Source organism: Hippichthys cyanospilos, chromosome 13, assembly GCF_059441005.1.
Source record: "Hippichthys cyanospilos isolate Australia breed blue-spotted pipefish chromosome 13, RoL_Hcya_1.0, whole genome shotgun sequence".
NCBI classification, from domain to species: Eukaryota; Metazoa; Chordata; class Actinopteri; order Syngnathiformes; family Syngnathidae; genus Hippichthys; species Hippichthys cyanospilos.
The window spans coordinates 834,084-851,356 of NC_142381.1; the positions used below are offsets into that span (position 1 = coordinate 834,084).

Below are 17,273 nucleotides of genomic sequence, written 5' to 3' on the forward strand. Positions count from 1 at the left end.
CTGTGATTTATGCCGTCGCTACGAGCAGCGTGCCGTTTTATCTCCGTTTGCTTCCAAAAACACAATATTATCCTTAAATCAGGCCAGGCAGCAAAATTTAGGGCCTCTGGACGCAGATGAGAGCCGCAAAGTCAAACGCAGCAGCGGTGCAAATGAAAAGTGACAGCCGATGAAGACGTTCCGCTGCCTTTGAATTGAATTCTGAGAATTGGAAGTGCATGTGTGTGGTCAGGGAAAGCAGGGGAGCGTGCAGGGGGGTCACACAGTTGGTCCACGCGGGGGGATGACGCTGTGATTTTCAACAAGATCCTCCTGTAATGACAGCTGCCGCCACCCACAAACACACACACGCTTTGAGCAAGCTAGCCTTTGTCAACTGCGTCAACGCAAGCAGTGCTGCCGCTAAAATAACCCCCACTAAAACTCCCAGGTGGTCATTTGTACCCACTTCGCACCTTTTTTTTTTTTTTATTACCATTTTAGCTGTGTTTATGCAAATGCAATGAGACTTCCTAAGGAGGGATGTTTGCTTCATTTTTGGTATTTCCAACTACACTTACAACTAAACTTATTTCCAACTACCTCCACTTACGAATGCCTCTTGTTATGAAAAATTCAGCTTGCAAAACGCCCGCTGGAAAAATATTGTTTCTAGTAACGTGAGAAATTCTCCTCAAATATGTTTTTTTTTTTCACGGAGAGTAGCCGACGCCCTTGACTCGTGCTTATCTAATATTAAGCCAATTGAGTGCTGCAATGATAACTTTGACCAGCAGCGTCGCCATACATATGACAATATATTACATACTTGTAATTCTAAGCAAGGAATGGAAATGGATCTTTCGTACGACAGCGCCTACGTTTACATAGACGTAGCGCACAATATTCTGTGGGCCTCGAAAGACGAGTGAAAACGCTTAATGTATCGGTACTCTAGAAGTGGCCTTTTCTGTTTACGCTCGGCGCTGAAAGTTAACCTTAAAATATCGACTTTACCATCGCTCGTAAAACGTTCGAGTTTTTCATTCATTCGAAAAATTCCGCTCGTTTTCATACTTTAGAAAATCGTCTCGTGGGCCGTACGTTTGACACCCCCGATCTAGTAGGCGGAAGCAGTCAAGCGCCGCTTGTTTACAACACCGTGTCGTAAAAGAAAAAGAACAATATTTAGTTTGAAACGAAAGCCCGCGTCCGGTTCGCGAGCGGGAACTCGGCCGCAAAGCTGCGAAAAGGATTGCAAAATCCGAGAAGGCCTCGGGGTTAAAAAGCCGAGGTAACCTTTGGTCGGAAAATATTTCATAACGCGCTGGAAGGAATCCTCCGGCGGCGTCCCACGTCAACCCGTGTCACGCGGGTGAAGCAACATTTTGCAACTCATCCGGACGCCGTGCGCGCTTCTTGCGGGAACGCCGGCCGGAAATGATTGCGAGCGGCGTAAAGCCGTTAGTCATGTACAAACATTGAGCGGCGGCGGCGGCGGCACACTTGGAGAGCGGTTGAAGGTAAAAAGCCTTCATTCTTGCCCCGTAAGCACACACTTTTTCCAGCTCACTCTTCCACTCTCTAATTTTTGTCAACATTCCATGTATTTCTCTTGCTCCCTGGCTATAAATATCCCACACGTCACATTGGAACAGCGTTGTTTTTTTTCTTGGTGGAAAAAGAAGGCCTTGGGAGGTAAATATAGGTGTATGGGGGGTTTAGTCTAAACGAAACCAGGTGTGTTGTTGGAGCGGAGTGGATGGCGCTTTGGGGGGGGGGTGGCCAGCGTGTGAATCTGCAAAGTTGTTCCTCGCTGGCCATTTGGACGGCTTTTGGGCTATTTGGGCAGGAATTCGCATCTCTAGACCGGGGGGGGGGAGCGGGAAGGGCGGGGTGGGGGAAATGTGGTCGCGGGGGGGTAAGAGGAGAGGGCGGTCCGCTCCTTTCTCGCTCGCTGGTTTTCTGGCTGGCTCTGTGTGTGTGTGTGTGTGTGTGTGTGTTTCCCAGGCCGTCGGGCCCTCCCTTCGCCCTTCTCCCTCGTGCATGTGTTCAGCTGCTCCAGCTGTCTCCCACTCAGTCTCTCAGGACGCACCGCTTGGAGCTTTAGGGAGCACTCGGCCGCAGTGGGACACGCCGGGGTCAGGCCCGCCGACGCCACGCGCACATCTCCAAAGCGCACACGCTGCTGGTGAGTTTGCTTGACTTTATGCCATAACTCCTTCGGCCGGACGCGACGTGTCCTTTTTCGCCCCTCTTTTTGTTTGTTTATTTTGTCAAACTCAAGGGCGACGCCATACATTTTTTATCTAACGTCAGCGCTTGGCTCGACACCCTTCGAATTCTCTTTTGTTGGCGCAATCCGCAGATGATATAACGTCCTCCAAAATGAGGGTTTTTTTTTCTGATAGTGTCCATATTGCTTATACTACAGCAGGAGTGTCATTTTTATCACGGGCCACACTGTAGTTCTAGTTACTGTCGGAGAGCCGTTACGGCTGTGAAGTCACAGAAATTGTAAGTGTGATCATCACACATTTTGAAATCGGAGGCCAATAAAACCGGTTCAGAAAAGGGGTATTGATAACAAAAAAAAATGTGAAAACAACTTGAAAATGTGGTATTTCAGTCATAGTTAGTATTTGGCAGGCCGCATGAAACCAATGATGTGGCCCCTGGCCTTGACTTTTGACTCCTGTGTACTACAGTCTTGTTTCTGAGTTTAAAATTTAGCTGATAAAATAATTAATAATAAAATTGATAAAAAGTTAAGTTAACAAAAAAGGAATAGCAATAATAGCTGTGGGTCATTTTGACCCATGTTCAGCTTAATTAAAAAGAAAAGTGTCAGAAATGTTTAAAATGCACTAACAAAAATTTCGTAATTTCAAATTTCACGTGTATGAATTTCAAATGCTATTCATTTCAATACAAAACGTTAATTAGATGCAAACGAGTACGTTTTCATGCAAAATCTCTGCATATGCTAACATATAGCAAAGGCACAAATGAAAATACTGGTGAGCGAAACGCATACAAGGCAACAGTATATAACATGCTAACATTAGCTAGCATGTTATCCACAGTCACAAGTTGTTGGATCAACAAACGCATTCATTTTGGACATTATCAGAAATGATAACATTCTTACAAAAAAAGTACAACTTACAAACACTCGCGGGCCAGATTTCACAGAGAGGCAGAACAACGTCACCGACAGCGACCGCTTTCAACCAAATCGTCGCCGTCCTTCCTCACTACGAAATGGAATATCAAGAGCGGACACAAGCGGCGCCGAAAACTGCTACCGGCCCGCAAAATGATCGCGCTTACGTCCGCTTTTTTTTTTTTGGGCTAAGTTCCCATCTTGCGTGTAGTACGCATCCTGTCCATATTTTTTTCTTTTGGCAATATTTGTGTACTTTTGGAGCCCTTAAAACCCTCGAAAGAATCGAAAGAACAACGAATCGATCCTTTTCCGCCCAAATCCGATCGGCTGCAAATGATGTCATCGCGGCGGAAAGGAACGGCGGTTTGGACGCGGGAGCCCCATGAGAAGACGCTCTTCCCTTTGCTCGCATGCGCTCTACTTTTGGGGCGGGCGGCAGTCAGTCAAGTAACTGGGCCCCATAATGAGCGGAGTCGGCTCCTTGGCTCCCGGGCGCGTAATGGGAGGGTAGGCATGCCTTGTGATTGTACGCCGTCGTCACATGGGAACAGAGGCCGGCGCGGGGTCGGCCGGGTCAAGTACATAAGTCCGAGTCACAAGGCGTCAAACTCATTCAGGGCGAATCCGGCACGCTGAAGAAAAGGACCTCCGCTGGCTACAAATGGCTTTGCCCTTTGTGCTTACGCTCGTTATTTCTATAGATTTATTCATTGCGATTCATTTTCTTATACCCCCTCCCAGAAAAGGGAAAATCAACAGCAAAATATACAGAGCATAAACAATTATTGTTAAAGATTAGCAGGGGCCCTCGTCTCTCTCTTCTTGGTTTTAAGTTACCGTATTTTCCGCGCCGGATTTGAAGGCATCTTCAACGAATGGCCTATTTTCAAACGGTTTTCACGCACCGGGTTCGGTGGTAACGGGGCTTTCTACTGCTTCTCCGCCAAGCAGAACAACACCGGGCCCGCTCGCGTAGGCGTGCGTTTTGCCCCCGCCCCCCCGCCTGTTTTTCCAAGTCCGCAGGTGCTCACTTGTGTAAGCCAGCTGACATTTTGCCTGTGAAAATGGGCTGACTGGCAATTTCAAAACGGACCCAAGTTCTGCGGGGCTACTATGAAATCAAATGTGTTGATTTACAAAGGTAATTACACTTTTTACGGTGGTAAAAATACAAATTCTTATGTGGGAAAGCACTATAAAATGTAGTAAAAAGTACGGCTGCGTACATTTGTTTAGTTTGTGTATGAAAAGAAAATGCACTTATAACGAAATACTTCTAAAAACAAAAGCTGTTAAATGTAAGAGTTGTTTCATTAGTTCAATTACCACTGATACTTATTGTCATAAAACTTTGTTGAACGTCTCAACAGTAGTTATTTTTATGCCCCCCCCCCAAAAAAAAAGCTGCATTCATCCGATCCAAATTTGGAACACCACGGATAAAAGAATGCAACAAATATTGACCGATGCCGCTTGAAAATGTGAATACGGGGCCATCCTTTTCCCAGGCCTCCCCTATTAGGCCCACAAGGGGGGGGTGGGGGTGTTTCCAGAAAACGATACTCTGGGAAGCACGGGTGCGCCGGGGCATCCCGGCCGAGAAGCGGCCACATCCTTACCGCGCTCGCTCACCTCAACCCGGGCGCAAGTTCGTTTCTCTACTTTTGCTTCACGATTTGCACTCACTAATATATATATATATATATATATATATATATATATATATATATATGTTAGAGTTACAAAAGAGGAGATTTCTTGTGTTGCGCTATAGTCTTGACATTGTTGCCAGCGTTGGTGCATCCTATGCACGGTAACACGAAAATAGCAGAATTTAAACCTAAATTTAAGGGTGTGTCCTATACACGGGTGCTTAATTCCGATCAGCTGAAACCGCAGGTTTAGACGCTAACTGTCGGCATGCTAACCGTTAGCATGTCAAGAGTATTTTTTGCTAACGTTAAGCTAAGCAGACTTTCCATCCTTACGTGATTTGAAATATCTACAGAATTTGTTTGATGTTCGGTTGGAAAGTTAGTAGATAGGATTTAGTTGGCCTGGTCCGGTTTGGGCGGCCCAACGAGGCCCAAGAAGGATCTGCCTGTCCTTGGTGACTTCCCACCAGCGCGGTCCAGTCAGGTCACGTGCCGCGGCCGTCTCGGCATGTTATGCGTCTCAAGGCGCAAATAGCCGGTGATGTCACGCTCTTGTCTTGGGCGGGGGAGGGGCTCCGCACTTTTGTCTTGTGATTCCAACTTGCTGTCGCGCTTTCATTCTCCAGCTGCTTGGCATGCGGGCCTTTGGCAGGGCAGGGAGCCACATTTAACAACGCCGCGTCATGCCCTGATTTCTCATAGCCAAGGGAAGATCAAATTCAGCCTCGCGTTTCCGATCCCGCTTGGAGCCCGTCCCACCTGATTTCTAATCAGTTGCTCGGCACGAAATGATGAAAACATGATCTGAAAGATTTCACAGATTTGAAAAAACTGCGCCGTACCATCTATGTCTACTTTAAAACTCTTTTTTTCATTCAGCAACTTAAGTAGCCGGATGGCGTCACAACACCTTTTTATTTTCTGGCTCATCTGCAGGAAAATCGCATCGCTGATGGCAATGCGCGTGCCTATCAAACTCAACAGAAAAAAAGTAGTCACTCCAAGACAATTTAGCAATAAGTGGCTTCATGTTCCAATTCGTTAGCTCTCACTTTGTAAAGAAAACTCTCCCGTTCCCGTTAGGCCATTAAGAAGCATTCGATTTGCTGATGCCAGCGGAAACCCTGTTCAAAATTCTCACAGCCCCTTGAAGGGCTTTCATACCGCTACCGGAAATGTCCGCAAAGCTGACGGCACTTCATCGGGCGCCGCCGCTCACGACGGTTACTTCTTTTGCATATTTCCTTCACCGCTTCTGTTTAGGTTTGTTGCAAGCAATGATTGCTTCGATCGGTAATTTTCTCACTTCCAGAAGGGAGGCGACAATTTGCGGAAAATGAACGCCGGGTGCCTCCCTTGTACCCCGCCAACGGCCTCCACAGAGAGGTTCTATGTGGCCCAGTGTAAAGCAGCCGAGGTATTCTTGCAAAGCCTTGCAGTCTGCCGGCCGAAAGACACAGAGGGCTTTCTGTGCGGAATGAAAAAGGGGAAAAAAAACAAAAAAGTATTTGTGTAATGTTCATGTGCGCTTGCAATGTTTATGTTCTTCTACCTGCTTAAAGTCATTCGTCAATTAGCGAGCAAGAGCGCCGCTACAACTTTCTTTTTTTTTTTTGATGTTTTTCATCATTTTGCTGTGTGAAGTGCAGGGGGCCTGCGTGATTTTTTTCCAAGGTGTGTAGCTGCAAATACTGTAGGATTTGACAGACAAAATTTGCAATGTCATGACAACAAAGTCGGCGACATAGAAATGATCTTTTGATGTATTTACAAACAATATTCTCTCTGCTCTGCGGGAATAATAAGTAGCACTACATTTTAAGTCAATAACCAAGTTATTTATTGAAAGTGCAAAATCACCATGGTGTATGGGCTCAATAAACTTGACAATATGAGACAATTAAAACTCTTCATAGAAGAATCAAATGCAGAAAAAAAACATATAAGTGACAATAAAATATAAAACCCTCGCTAAGCTCATTTGACGCAAATATTGCTTTTACCTTTTTACTGTCTCTACAGCAAAAATATTTTGTGGCATATGGTTGCGCCATTAGCTCTGGGAAATTTTTAAATTTCATTGCTTATTAAATTATTATTAATTTCCTCTCATAAGGTATAATTATTTAATATTTTGTTTACAATATTTTATTTTTTTTTTTTTCAGGACATTTTTTTTTTTTATATTTCGTTTTTAGTTGTCTCTAAAGGCCAGTAACCAATATTTGAAGGGATATTACTTTTCAGGTAAAGAGGAAATATTGAAAAAAACTGTTGAAATGTCTTTGCATATTCATATTTATCGAGGGTGCTCCGAAATTGATGCATTCCCTTAGTTCGCCGTTAGATGGCAGAAAAAATCCACAAACTTAAGGAGATTGCTATTGTCGCTTTATCTTAAACCAATAAAAACCAAAACAAAAGCTGTTGAGTAGGTATGGGCAGATTTCATAATCCGAGGGTCTGTTAAAAATCGGCCAATGCCTGAAAATTTGTTGCGAACCTCTCTGAGACACGATTCACGATATTGAGACAGTTAATTTATACTGGGATCTTAGCTATAAATATGAATATACCTACTCTGAATGCCCCCTTGCATTGTTTGGGCGGTTCTCATGTCCATACAGGGATGGCGTTTTAAAACAACGCAGCAAATACATAAAGCAAAATCTTAACGGAAGTGGTTTGTCTTTGTCTCCCCCAGATGCTGAGCGAGCGCGCCGCCCATCCAAAGTCGACTGCCCGCTTGGCGTGTGCGCGTGTTTATGCGTGTTCCAGTCTCCGGTGGCTAGTATGCAGGGGGCGCGTGTGTCAATCGTGTGCGTGTGCCTGCTCCTCCGCAGCGTTCTTTCGCAGCCGCCCAAAGAAATTGACACCCAAACGGTACGGATCGATTTGCACTTACGTATACGCGCACGCTCTGACAAAGATCCCCTTTCTGCTGTGGGCTGGGAGGGATATTTTGCCCCTGTTTCTTTTGGCCGGGTTTTACCTTCCATCAGCAGGTACATTTGGCCCAAAATAATACCAGTCGTATAATAATAATAATAATGATACGTCTGAAAAGTAAACGTTGAGGTTACGTTTGGTTACTTAAAATGCCGCGAGTCCGATTTCGACTGTGCCGTCTTGTACCAATTTGGACACTTCGCGTCGTAAATTAAACGGCGAGTATTATGATCGGCATCTGTTCGTCGGCTACCGTTTGGATCGTTTTTGTGCATTTCGTCGGCGTTTGTCTGACGGTGTTGCCGCGTTCCTAGGAGTGCACGGATGGCTATCATTGGGACCCGCAGACAGAGCACTGCAAAGGTAAAACGGGAAACGCCGTCGTGATTTGTCAAATAAAGCTTGCTCAAACTTTGCGTAGCGCCGCCATGGCTAACAAGAATATGACATAGACATTTTGAAGGACGAACTTCACTTCTTTTGCATGGCGCACGCCGTCAGACATCAACGAGTGCGAGACCATCCCGGACGCGTGCAAGGGGGAGATGAAATGTTTCAACCACTACGGGGGCTACCTGTGCCTCCCCCGATCGGCCTCGGTCATCCCGGCCCCCGAGCCCCCCATGGCGCCCACCGAGGCCTTCAACCCCTGCCCCCTGGGCTACGAGCCGCAGGGCGACACCTGCCAGGGTGAGCGCGCGCGCGTGTGAGCGGGCCGCGCGGTGGAGATTTGACACCGTGTCGCAATCGCCGCAGTTTCTTCTCCTCAAAACGTTTCGGAATTACCATAAAGTCCGGTAATTGTCCTTGAGTTCCGGCCGAAGGGACGATTTGTAAGATTTAGAGCCATCTAGTGGTGAACTAAGAGAATGCGACCGTTTTCAAAGCAGGTCCGCTTCAGATCCAAGTACCGTCTTTTAAGGCGCAGCGGATTATAAGACACACCGTCAATGAGTGGCCTATTTAAAAAGCGTTTTGACATATAAGGCCCGCCGCATTATGAGGCGCAGACGCTACAGCAGCGGCCGGGGTTGCGCTATGCATCCACTAGATGGAGCTACGCTAAAGGCAACGCCAACAAAGCAATCAAAGCAGTCAGTCAAACATTTCAATTAGAAATGAACGATAAATAAGATTTGAATTTGGTTTTCCGGCGCAGACGTGGACGAGTGCGAGCGCGACGAGCACGACTGCCAGCCCAGCCAGCAGTGCGTCAACACCCTGGGGGCCTTCGCCTGCCACTGCCCCGACGGCTACCGCAAAGTGGGCACCGAGTGCATCGGTGAGGCCGCCCGCCCGCCCGCCCGCCCGCCGCCCTGTTTTCTTTTTTGCCAGCTCCGTGATTAACGGCGCGCCGTCCCGCCAGACATCGACGAGTGCAGGTACAGGTACTGCCAGCATCGCTGCGTCAACGTTCCCGGCTCCTTCACGTGCCAGTGTGAGCCCGGCTTCCAGCTGGCCGGGAACAACCGCTCCTGCATCGGTGAGTGTCACCCGCTTTCAAAGCCCACGCCGTATCCTTCACCCGGTCACCGCCGGTAAACTCGTCCATTGTGTTTTGTGCCGGCCCGGTGAGCGTTGGATGCCTTTCTGCTTACCGTCGGAATGCCGATCGAATTTTTTTATAGAAAATTCATTGCGAGCTCAAGCCGTGCCCCCGAAGGGGGCCGTAACATAAGCCTGGAAAAAAACGGACTAAAAATCAAGCGGGAAAAGCGGGATTTTCAAAGGCAGGATTTCCCTTTCAGACGTGAACGAGTGCGAGATGGGGGCGCCGTGTTCCCAGCGCTGCTACAACACGTACGGCACCTTCCTGTGCCGCTGCGAGCACGGCTACGAGCTGGCGCCCGACGGCTTCGCCTGCAACGGTGAGTGGGCCGCGGCCCGGTCGCCGGCGCCGCCCCGGTCGCCGGCGCCGCCCCGGTCGCCGGCGCCGCCCCGGTCGCCGGCGCCGCTGACGCCGCGTGCTGCGGCAGACGTGGACGAGTGCAGCTACTCCAGCTACCTGTGCCAGCACCGCTGCGTCAACCAGCCCGGAAAGTTCTCCTGCGTCTGCCCCGAAGGCTACCAGCTGCAAGGCACGCGCCTCTGTCAGGGTGAGGACCGACAAAACCGCTAACAAAGATATTTATCTGGATTTTTTTTTTCTTTTATGAAGATGCTGACTTTTGGCATTATTTGAAAAATTCAGATTTTATTTTGTCCCCATTCCCCCAAAATGCGAGCGCAATATTTTCTTTGTCCCGTGGGCAGATATCAACGAATGCGAAACGGGCGAGCATCGGTGCACGGACACGCAGACGTGCGTCAACGTCCACGGCGGCTACCAGTGCGTGGACGCCAACCGATGCCAAGACCCCTACGTGCAGGTGTCCGACAAGTGAGTCCCCGCTCTCGCAAACGTCGTAAAATGGGCAAGTAGCGGCGAGTAATTACCGTAATTCCCCAAATATATAAAGCGCACCTGTGTAGAAGATGCAGCCTTGGTTTTGGCCTCAAATCCTGCTATTTTCTATCTTACTGTGTACAGGACGCACCAACACGACGTCAAAACTTTAACAAAACAGAATACATCTCATCTTTATGCATTTGTTATGTTTTTTTTGTATATTTCAAATTTCCCACTTTGTGAGCGATCCGCGAACGCCTCGCCGGCGGAACCTCGAATGCACTCGAGGTCGTTGTTTTTCCATTTCCTTGTGACGCGGCCCAAATTCATTTTGCCAAAAATACCCAAAGTTGCATCAAGTTTACGCAATGAATCGAGCAGTCAAACCAGTGGACACATCATGGTTTTGACACGGTTCTCTCGGTCTTACGTGACAGGGATTAATGCCTTGCCGCGCTAACCGCTGTCGCTTTCGCTCGCCGGCGTAGCCGCTGCGTGTGCCCGACCAGCGCGGCGGCGTGCCGGGACCTGCCCTTCTCCGTGGTGCACCGCTACATGAGCATCACGTCGGAGCGCTCGGTGCCGTCCGACATTTTCCAGATCCAGGCCACCAGCGTCTCCCCGGGGGCCTACAACACCTTCCGCATCCGCGCCGGCGACCCGCACGGACACTTCTACATCAGGGTCAGAGCCAAATCCATTTTTTTCCCCAAACGATTTCTCAAATGATTTTTGTCATCATCAAACAAAAAACAAAATCAATTATTTGGTCTAATTTTCTTTAGGAATTTTGAACACATTTCCTTCTTGGATCGCTAACCTCTTTTTTTCTATGGAAAATTCAGTTCACACGTCCGGTTAATAAATTCAGAACTCAATGTCGAAACATCAAAATTCTTTCCCAAATTGCAAATTCTGTCTCAAAAATTCCAAAAAGTGTCGAAAAGTCCGCTTCAAACATTGAAGCTCAATATCCTTGATGTTTTTTTGCTTGTAGCAAATCAACAACATCAGCGCCATGCTGGTGCTGGCCCGCGCCGTGTCGGGCCCCCGCGAGTACACGCTGGAGCTGGAGATGGTGTCGGTCAACCCGCTGCTGGGTTACCAGGGCAACTACCAGAGCAGCTCGGCCCTCAGGCTCTCCGTCTACGTGGGGCCCTACGCCTTCTAGCGCCCCCTGCTGCCGCCACCTCCCGCCCGCGAAAGCTGGGCCTTTCCATATCCTTCCTATCCGTATGCTATTCAATATTACAATGATGGAATATATATATATAAAATATATATATATATATATATATATATATATATATATATATATATATATATATATACAATTTCCTCCTGCTGTAAATGGAACTCTTGTTTAAAGATGCAGTGGAAAGCCATTGCACTAGCCCTCATCTTGAGAGCAAGAGCTCCCTCTAGAGGTGGCTAAAATATGACAAGCGCTTGATTTTGCCATCACTGGCCGCCGGTGAGGACAAAGAGACGGAAATGAGCGGATAGGATAGGAAGGATACGGACCGGGTGCGTAGAAGGCCTTTGCTCTGGGAAAAGTGTGTGTGAATGTGTGTTTGCGTGTGTGTGTATGTGTGTGCATTTGTGCGAGTATGGTTGCAGTGAGCAGCAAACTACAAACTTCCAACCTTGTCTTTTTTTTTTTTTTGATGCCACATTCTAATGTCCATTTTGAACCCCCCCTTTTCCCTTTCTGTTTTCGGAACCCTCGTTTTCAGTCCTAATAAAAACACCGTACTTTAATCTCTTTAAGATTAGGATTTTTATTTTCTCCCCACTCACAACTATCCAACCGTTTCCAAGGCCAACCCTGGTCGTTTTGTTGCCGAAAAAAGATAAACATGGTCTTTAAAAAAAAGAAATGAAGTGAAGAAAATCATAATATTATAAATATAAAAAAATAATAATAAACAAAGCCTTACTATACATGGTCGTTTTCTCGTGAAATAAAAGCCTCACTACGCACGGTCATGTTTGGAAAAATAAATAAAATAATGTAAATATAGATAAATATTAAAGTAAATAAAAATAAGGCCTTACTATCCACGGTCGTTTTGTGAATTAAAAAAACCTTACGATACATGGTTATTAAAATGTGTTTACACGAGGTATTTTTTTTTCTTCTGAGAAAAAACAAAAACGCCTTACTGTACAATACACTGTTTAAGGGCAATAAAAAAGCCTGTCTTGAGAAAGACAAATCATTTTCCAAAAGCTCGTCCATGAATGCGATCAAATCCTGACTACGCACACGCGCGCACACTCCGTCTGTTGTCGCCCAGGGTGCCGTTGAGTCACACGCGCAAGCGCACACGTACAACTTTGTAACAAACGCTTGAGGAATGTTGCTTTTCTAACTCATTGACACACCGGCCTACTTTTTGCCCACACACACACTCACACACACACGTCACATTCTGTTACGTGGGAGTCTGACTTTTTGTTTTTTTTTGATAAAGCTTTACATAAACGCTGCGACCTCCACCTTGGCTTCTTTCGCACATTACATAAATGTGATTTTGTGTGGGCGGACGGGCGGGCGGCGCGCATGCACACGCATCTCAACTCAAGACGCTCGTTGCGCCCCCGCGCGGCCGGTTCGGAGCAGCGCAGAAGCTTCAGGCGGAGGCCCGCTCGCAGCGCATGCGCCGTCCCTGCCTTACAAAAGACCAGGCGAAGTACGCGGCGTGTCAAAGCAACGCGCATGCGCAGTGCCTTCGCCGTAAGAAATGAGTTTGTTGGGGGGGGCAGTTACGACACCGCGTCACGAACACGAAGCGACTGAGTCCATTAAGTTCGAAAAAAGCTTCTGGTCGCATTTTTGCAACACATACACACACACCTGTCCATCCAATGCGCGTGTTAAGCCTAACAAAAAAATACACAGCCTAAAATGGATGACACTTTATCCAGTTTTACTATGTGGGATTTAATGGTTGGTCTCCTAAAACAACGTGAAAATACGTCCCTGGCATTAAAGTTAAGGTTAGGGGCTGGGAAATGCATGACGTCGATGAAACGTCCTCACTACGGTAGAACCCCCTCCCCCCCATTCACATGCCTTCACGTGCATTTGCGTTCCTTGGAAAAGTGTGAAATAATAGAGCGGGGCTATCAATGAAAAAGAGGAGCGCGCTCGTCGTGGAAGTGGCGTCGTCACGGCAACGCCGGCATCAGCGCCACCGTGGCGCGCACACATTCATACGTGTAGTTGTGTTTTATAAGAACATTTTTGTCCGAGCTGAACTTTTGCAATGCCGGGGACGTATTTTCACTTTCTTTTTAAAGAGTCCAGATATTCAATCGCAGATACTTATTTAATGCCAGAGACATTTTTTTTAACTCATTCAATGGCAGGGACATCAATATTGAGCCACGGCTAAAAATAAAGGGCTTCTTCAAAAGGTGCGAGGCTGCAGCGCCAGAAGAAGATCAACCAAGAGGACCCAGGAGGCGGCGGCGCGCTTCTTATTCAGCGCTTGCACACTGACAAGTTGACTTTGGAGGGAGGGAACGTGGCGTGCGCGTCGCCCGCATATGGCCGATAATTGAAACGGGGCTCGGCGCCCCCCTTGGCCCGCCAACCATGCCACAAAACCAAACTACCACAAAGACATAGCTGAAGAAGTCCGGACCATCAGAAAAGGCGTTGACGTAACAGAAAACATTTGAATAAATGACAAAACTCCAGGGAACAAACGAGCAAACGCCGAAACGAGGTTTACACATCAGAAAACGTTTCAACAAACCACGAAACGAGTTTACATTTCACAAAACCGAGGAACAAAGCGCCTTTACCTTTCGGAAAACCCTTGGGAAAACGCCACGGAACACAAATGGGCAATAGCCCAAACACATTCGCATTTCGGAAAACACCTTGACTAAAGCCGGGACAAAATTGGGTCTGCTTTTTGCCTGTCTTGGTTCTCTGGCGAATTAAGCGCGGGAGCATTTGTTGACCCCGAAATGGAGCAAACGTGCCCTCAAATGGCCCCCGTGCCATAGTTTGCCTCGCGCGGCCGAACAAAACAAACAAAGCCATCACACCGGCACCGGCTTACTAATTGGAGTTCTCGCGGCCTTGACATACTCCAAGTGTGCGTGTGGGCTTTGAGTCAGCGCGCACGCCGCGTTCCCGACGAGGACGCCGGCCGCGTCCGCCCGTGCAGCTGTCCTGCCAACAGGTGCCAGCGACACACACACACACACACACACACACACACATGCAGAAAATGTGCAAAGATTGGGAGCGAGCGGCATGTTCCCGCTCACCTTTAGTCATCGCCGCATCACACTCACACATCATCATCATCATCATCATCATCCAGCCAGTTCAAACTGGGCACTGACAAAAATAACAAATAACATCATGTGGCAGGGACATAGGACAAAGTATGAAAACAGTCGCGATACCGTACCGATACCAACAGACGACAAAAAAATGGCATTGCTTTTTTAGGAAGGAAAGTTTGATGTCAAAAATCAAACTTAAAAATGACAAGAATAGAAAATCGCCCTTACTTTCCCAAAAATGCCATATTGGAATACATGAGTCATTGTTTTCGAGGGGGGAAATTTTGAGTAGTGTATTCTTATTACAAGCTATCAATTCTTGCAATGGCTGCTGATACCACATACTAGATACTATATGTGGTCGTTCCTTTGAAGCAGTTTTACATGATCAAAATTACAAAGGACAAGAAAGGAAAATTGCACGAGAACAATCGAATCTGTGACTTTGCATGTGTGTGGCTTTAAAAGGCTGACGTGGCTGCCGGCCACTTGGGGTTGTTGTTGTGTGAGGCCCATTTTTGCTTTTAAGTAGGTCGACCGCTCGTTTATTTTGGGGACAAAGTTGTCTGAGAAGGACGGCGCGCACGCAACTTCTAGCAAGGTGATTTTTTTTTTTTTCCTTTCTGTGCTTATTTTTACACCCACAGATCAAGGTCTGCACTTTGCTTCTTGAAAAAAAAGGAAGGAGCTAATCTGTTGCCTAGCAACACCTCCTACTGCTGCCACATACAAGCAAGCGCACACAAGGCGTCAGATGGGAAAAAGATACACACGAGACAATCAAGTGACTTGACAAACTCCGTCAGCATTCACATAAGTCTTTATCCGGGTCCCTTACGTAAAAATACACAACACAGATCGCTACTTCGATTGGATGGCTGGCAAACTAGCTAGGTAGCGTCTAGCTAACTTGATGGCTAGTCACCAGCTCTCAATCAGGCTAGCTAGATCAACGTTCCCTGTCATTTTCAACGCGCCTGAGCATTCACACAAACTCCCCGAGCAGGCTTGGGACCACGGTGAGCGACTTCTGACATGCGCGCGCACATATCTCATGCTCCTAAAGTGAGCGATATCTCATAATTCACATTTTTTCATTGATGGGCAAGGAAGAAGGGGGGCTCTGAGCAATGTGCTTTTGGGTACTTATCCCGTCGTTTATGAAGGGATAGCGGAGGTGAAAAGCGTTGCCCAGGACCGATACGGGAGAAGGACGCATCTGTGATTGACGTGTTTGTAGGAGCCGATTGACAGCATTTCACTTAACAGAGTTACTTGAAATTTCATTTTTTGTAATGGCCAAGAGCTAGAAAGTTATTTGTATGTGGCTTGTTTTGGCTCACTGCCCAATGGACATTTATGTTACTGCCCCTTTAAGGCAGAGGGAATGGTGCGGAATACTGGCCCTTTAAGAGCCTTAGGCCAGAATCACAAGGGGCAGTTTACCCTAATGTTTGCCATTTTATTTCAAGTATTTTTGTTTGAAGAGCTTTGGAACTACTATGGAATTGCATTTATTATTTTATTGAATCAAAGATAGACCTGTGGATTCTTTTTAAAATTGTATTTATCGTATTTGAACGTGGGCAAGCATACAAGTAAACCAGGCGGCCAGAAGTCTCAACCCGCACAATGTTGCTTAACAAATCACAACTACTTTTGTGTGTTTTCAACACGTTTGTCATTAATAAAATGTGTATACCTTGAGCAATAAGTGTTTTACACGTGACATGACAGCTCTTGTCCCCATGGTAATAAACGAGCCACGTTGTGAAAAAGGAAAAAAAATGTCACTCACTTTCACCGCTTGTTCTTCTACTTGCATATACTCCAACAGTCATTCCATCTTAAAAGAAGCGCATTTCTTTTTTACTTTCGCTGTCGCTGCTCGGTCGTTTCGCAAAGAAAAGAGGTTAGCACGTGCATCTCTTCATTCAGCACCGTTTGCTAGCTAACCTGCACCGGGTGTATATGCAGGGATCGTTTCTGTCCATGCGTTTGATTGGATGAATAGTGTAAGTGAAACTTATCGTATCATTGGCTGGACACTTGTCACTTTCTGTCGCGATCCAAAATAGTACAGAAAACAATATTATTGGTCTGACTAATCAGATAAGATGAGGTCTAATATTAGATGTCACTTAATATGTTTATATTGCATTTTGTGTGCTGCATAGCTTTTCTGGTGCGCTGAGAACATGCGAGCAGTGCACAATTAGATAATTAGATCATGGAAGTACAGTAGCAAGCTAGCTAGATAGATAGTGTAACTAGCTAACTAGACACTAGCTATCTAGCCAACTAGTAGTAGAAGTAGTAGCTAGCTTGCTAATTATTCTCTAGTCAGCAAGCTAGAAAAATGGATAGTCTAAAAACAGTCGCAAACTGGCTAGCCAAACACTAGCTACCAAGCTAATTCATGTCTAACTAGCTGTCTAGCTAACTTCTATCTACCTAGCTAGATAGCTCTCTTGCAGAATATTGTGCTAGCCAGCTAGCTATTTTGCTAGCTATTCTCTAGCCAGCAAGCTAGAAAAAATGGATACTCTAAATACAGTGGTATACTAGCTAGCTAGACACCGAGCTAATTCGTATCTAATTTTCTAGCTAACTAGTGTCTAGTGGATATATTCCTTAAAAATGTGGGATAGGTCAGATGAAAAAAAAAAAAAGATCTTAGGTTAGATGTGCCCCCCCCTCCCCCCGGCGAATTGCGTAAAATCCAAGACAACGCTACATGAAAGCGCGGCCGCATCTACATCATCATGCCGAGGCCATGCAAGAATAGAGTGGCGCATATAATTAGCCGCACTCGAGATGT

General features: G+C 46.6%; 2 protein-coding genes across 2 annotated transcripts in view; one reads left to right on the plus strand and one right to left on the minus strand.

Annotated features, from left to right (window-relative positions):
- Positions 1-16,402, minus strand: part of ccdc85b (coiled-coil domain containing 85B) — a 28,962-nt gene extending 12,560 nt beyond the window's left edge. The window contains exon 1 of the mRNA XM_088432307.1: positions 16,251-16,402. The gene's annotated coding sequence lies outside the window, so the exon portion shown is untranslated. The remainder of the gene's footprint in view (positions 1-16,250) is intronic.
- On the plus strand, positions 1,901-11,902 carry efemp2a (EGF-like fibulin extracellular matrix protein 2a). Its single transcript, XM_088431637.1, has 11 exons — positions 1,901-2,170; positions 7,508-7,686; positions 8,067-8,115; positions 8,254-8,442; positions 8,912-9,034; positions 9,119-9,235; positions 9,501-9,620; positions 9,729-9,848; positions 10,006-10,132; positions 10,630-10,825; positions 11,139-11,902. The coding sequence occupies exons 1-11, from the start codon at positions 2,026-2,028 to the stop codon at positions 11,310-11,312; spliced, it is 1,539 nt and encodes a 512-aa protein (XP_088287763.1). The 5' UTR covers positions 1,901-2,025; the 3' UTR covers positions 11,313-11,902.
- Positions 16,403-17,273: the final 871 nt, after the last annotated feature.

Coding starts and splice junctions, on each gene's coding strand:
- efemp2a (XM_088431637.1), top strand. CDS start 2,026: ATGTGTTCAGCTGCTCCAGCTGTCTCCCACTCAGTCTCTCAGGACGCA. Junction 9,035..9,118: donor AGTGGGCACCGAGTGCATCG/GTGAGGCCGCCC, acceptor CCGTCCCGCCAG/ACATCGACGAGTGCAGGTAC. Junction 10,133..10,629: donor TACGTGCAGGTGTCCGACAA/GTGAGTCCCCGC, acceptor TCGCCGGCGTAG/CCGCTGCGTGTGCCCGACCA.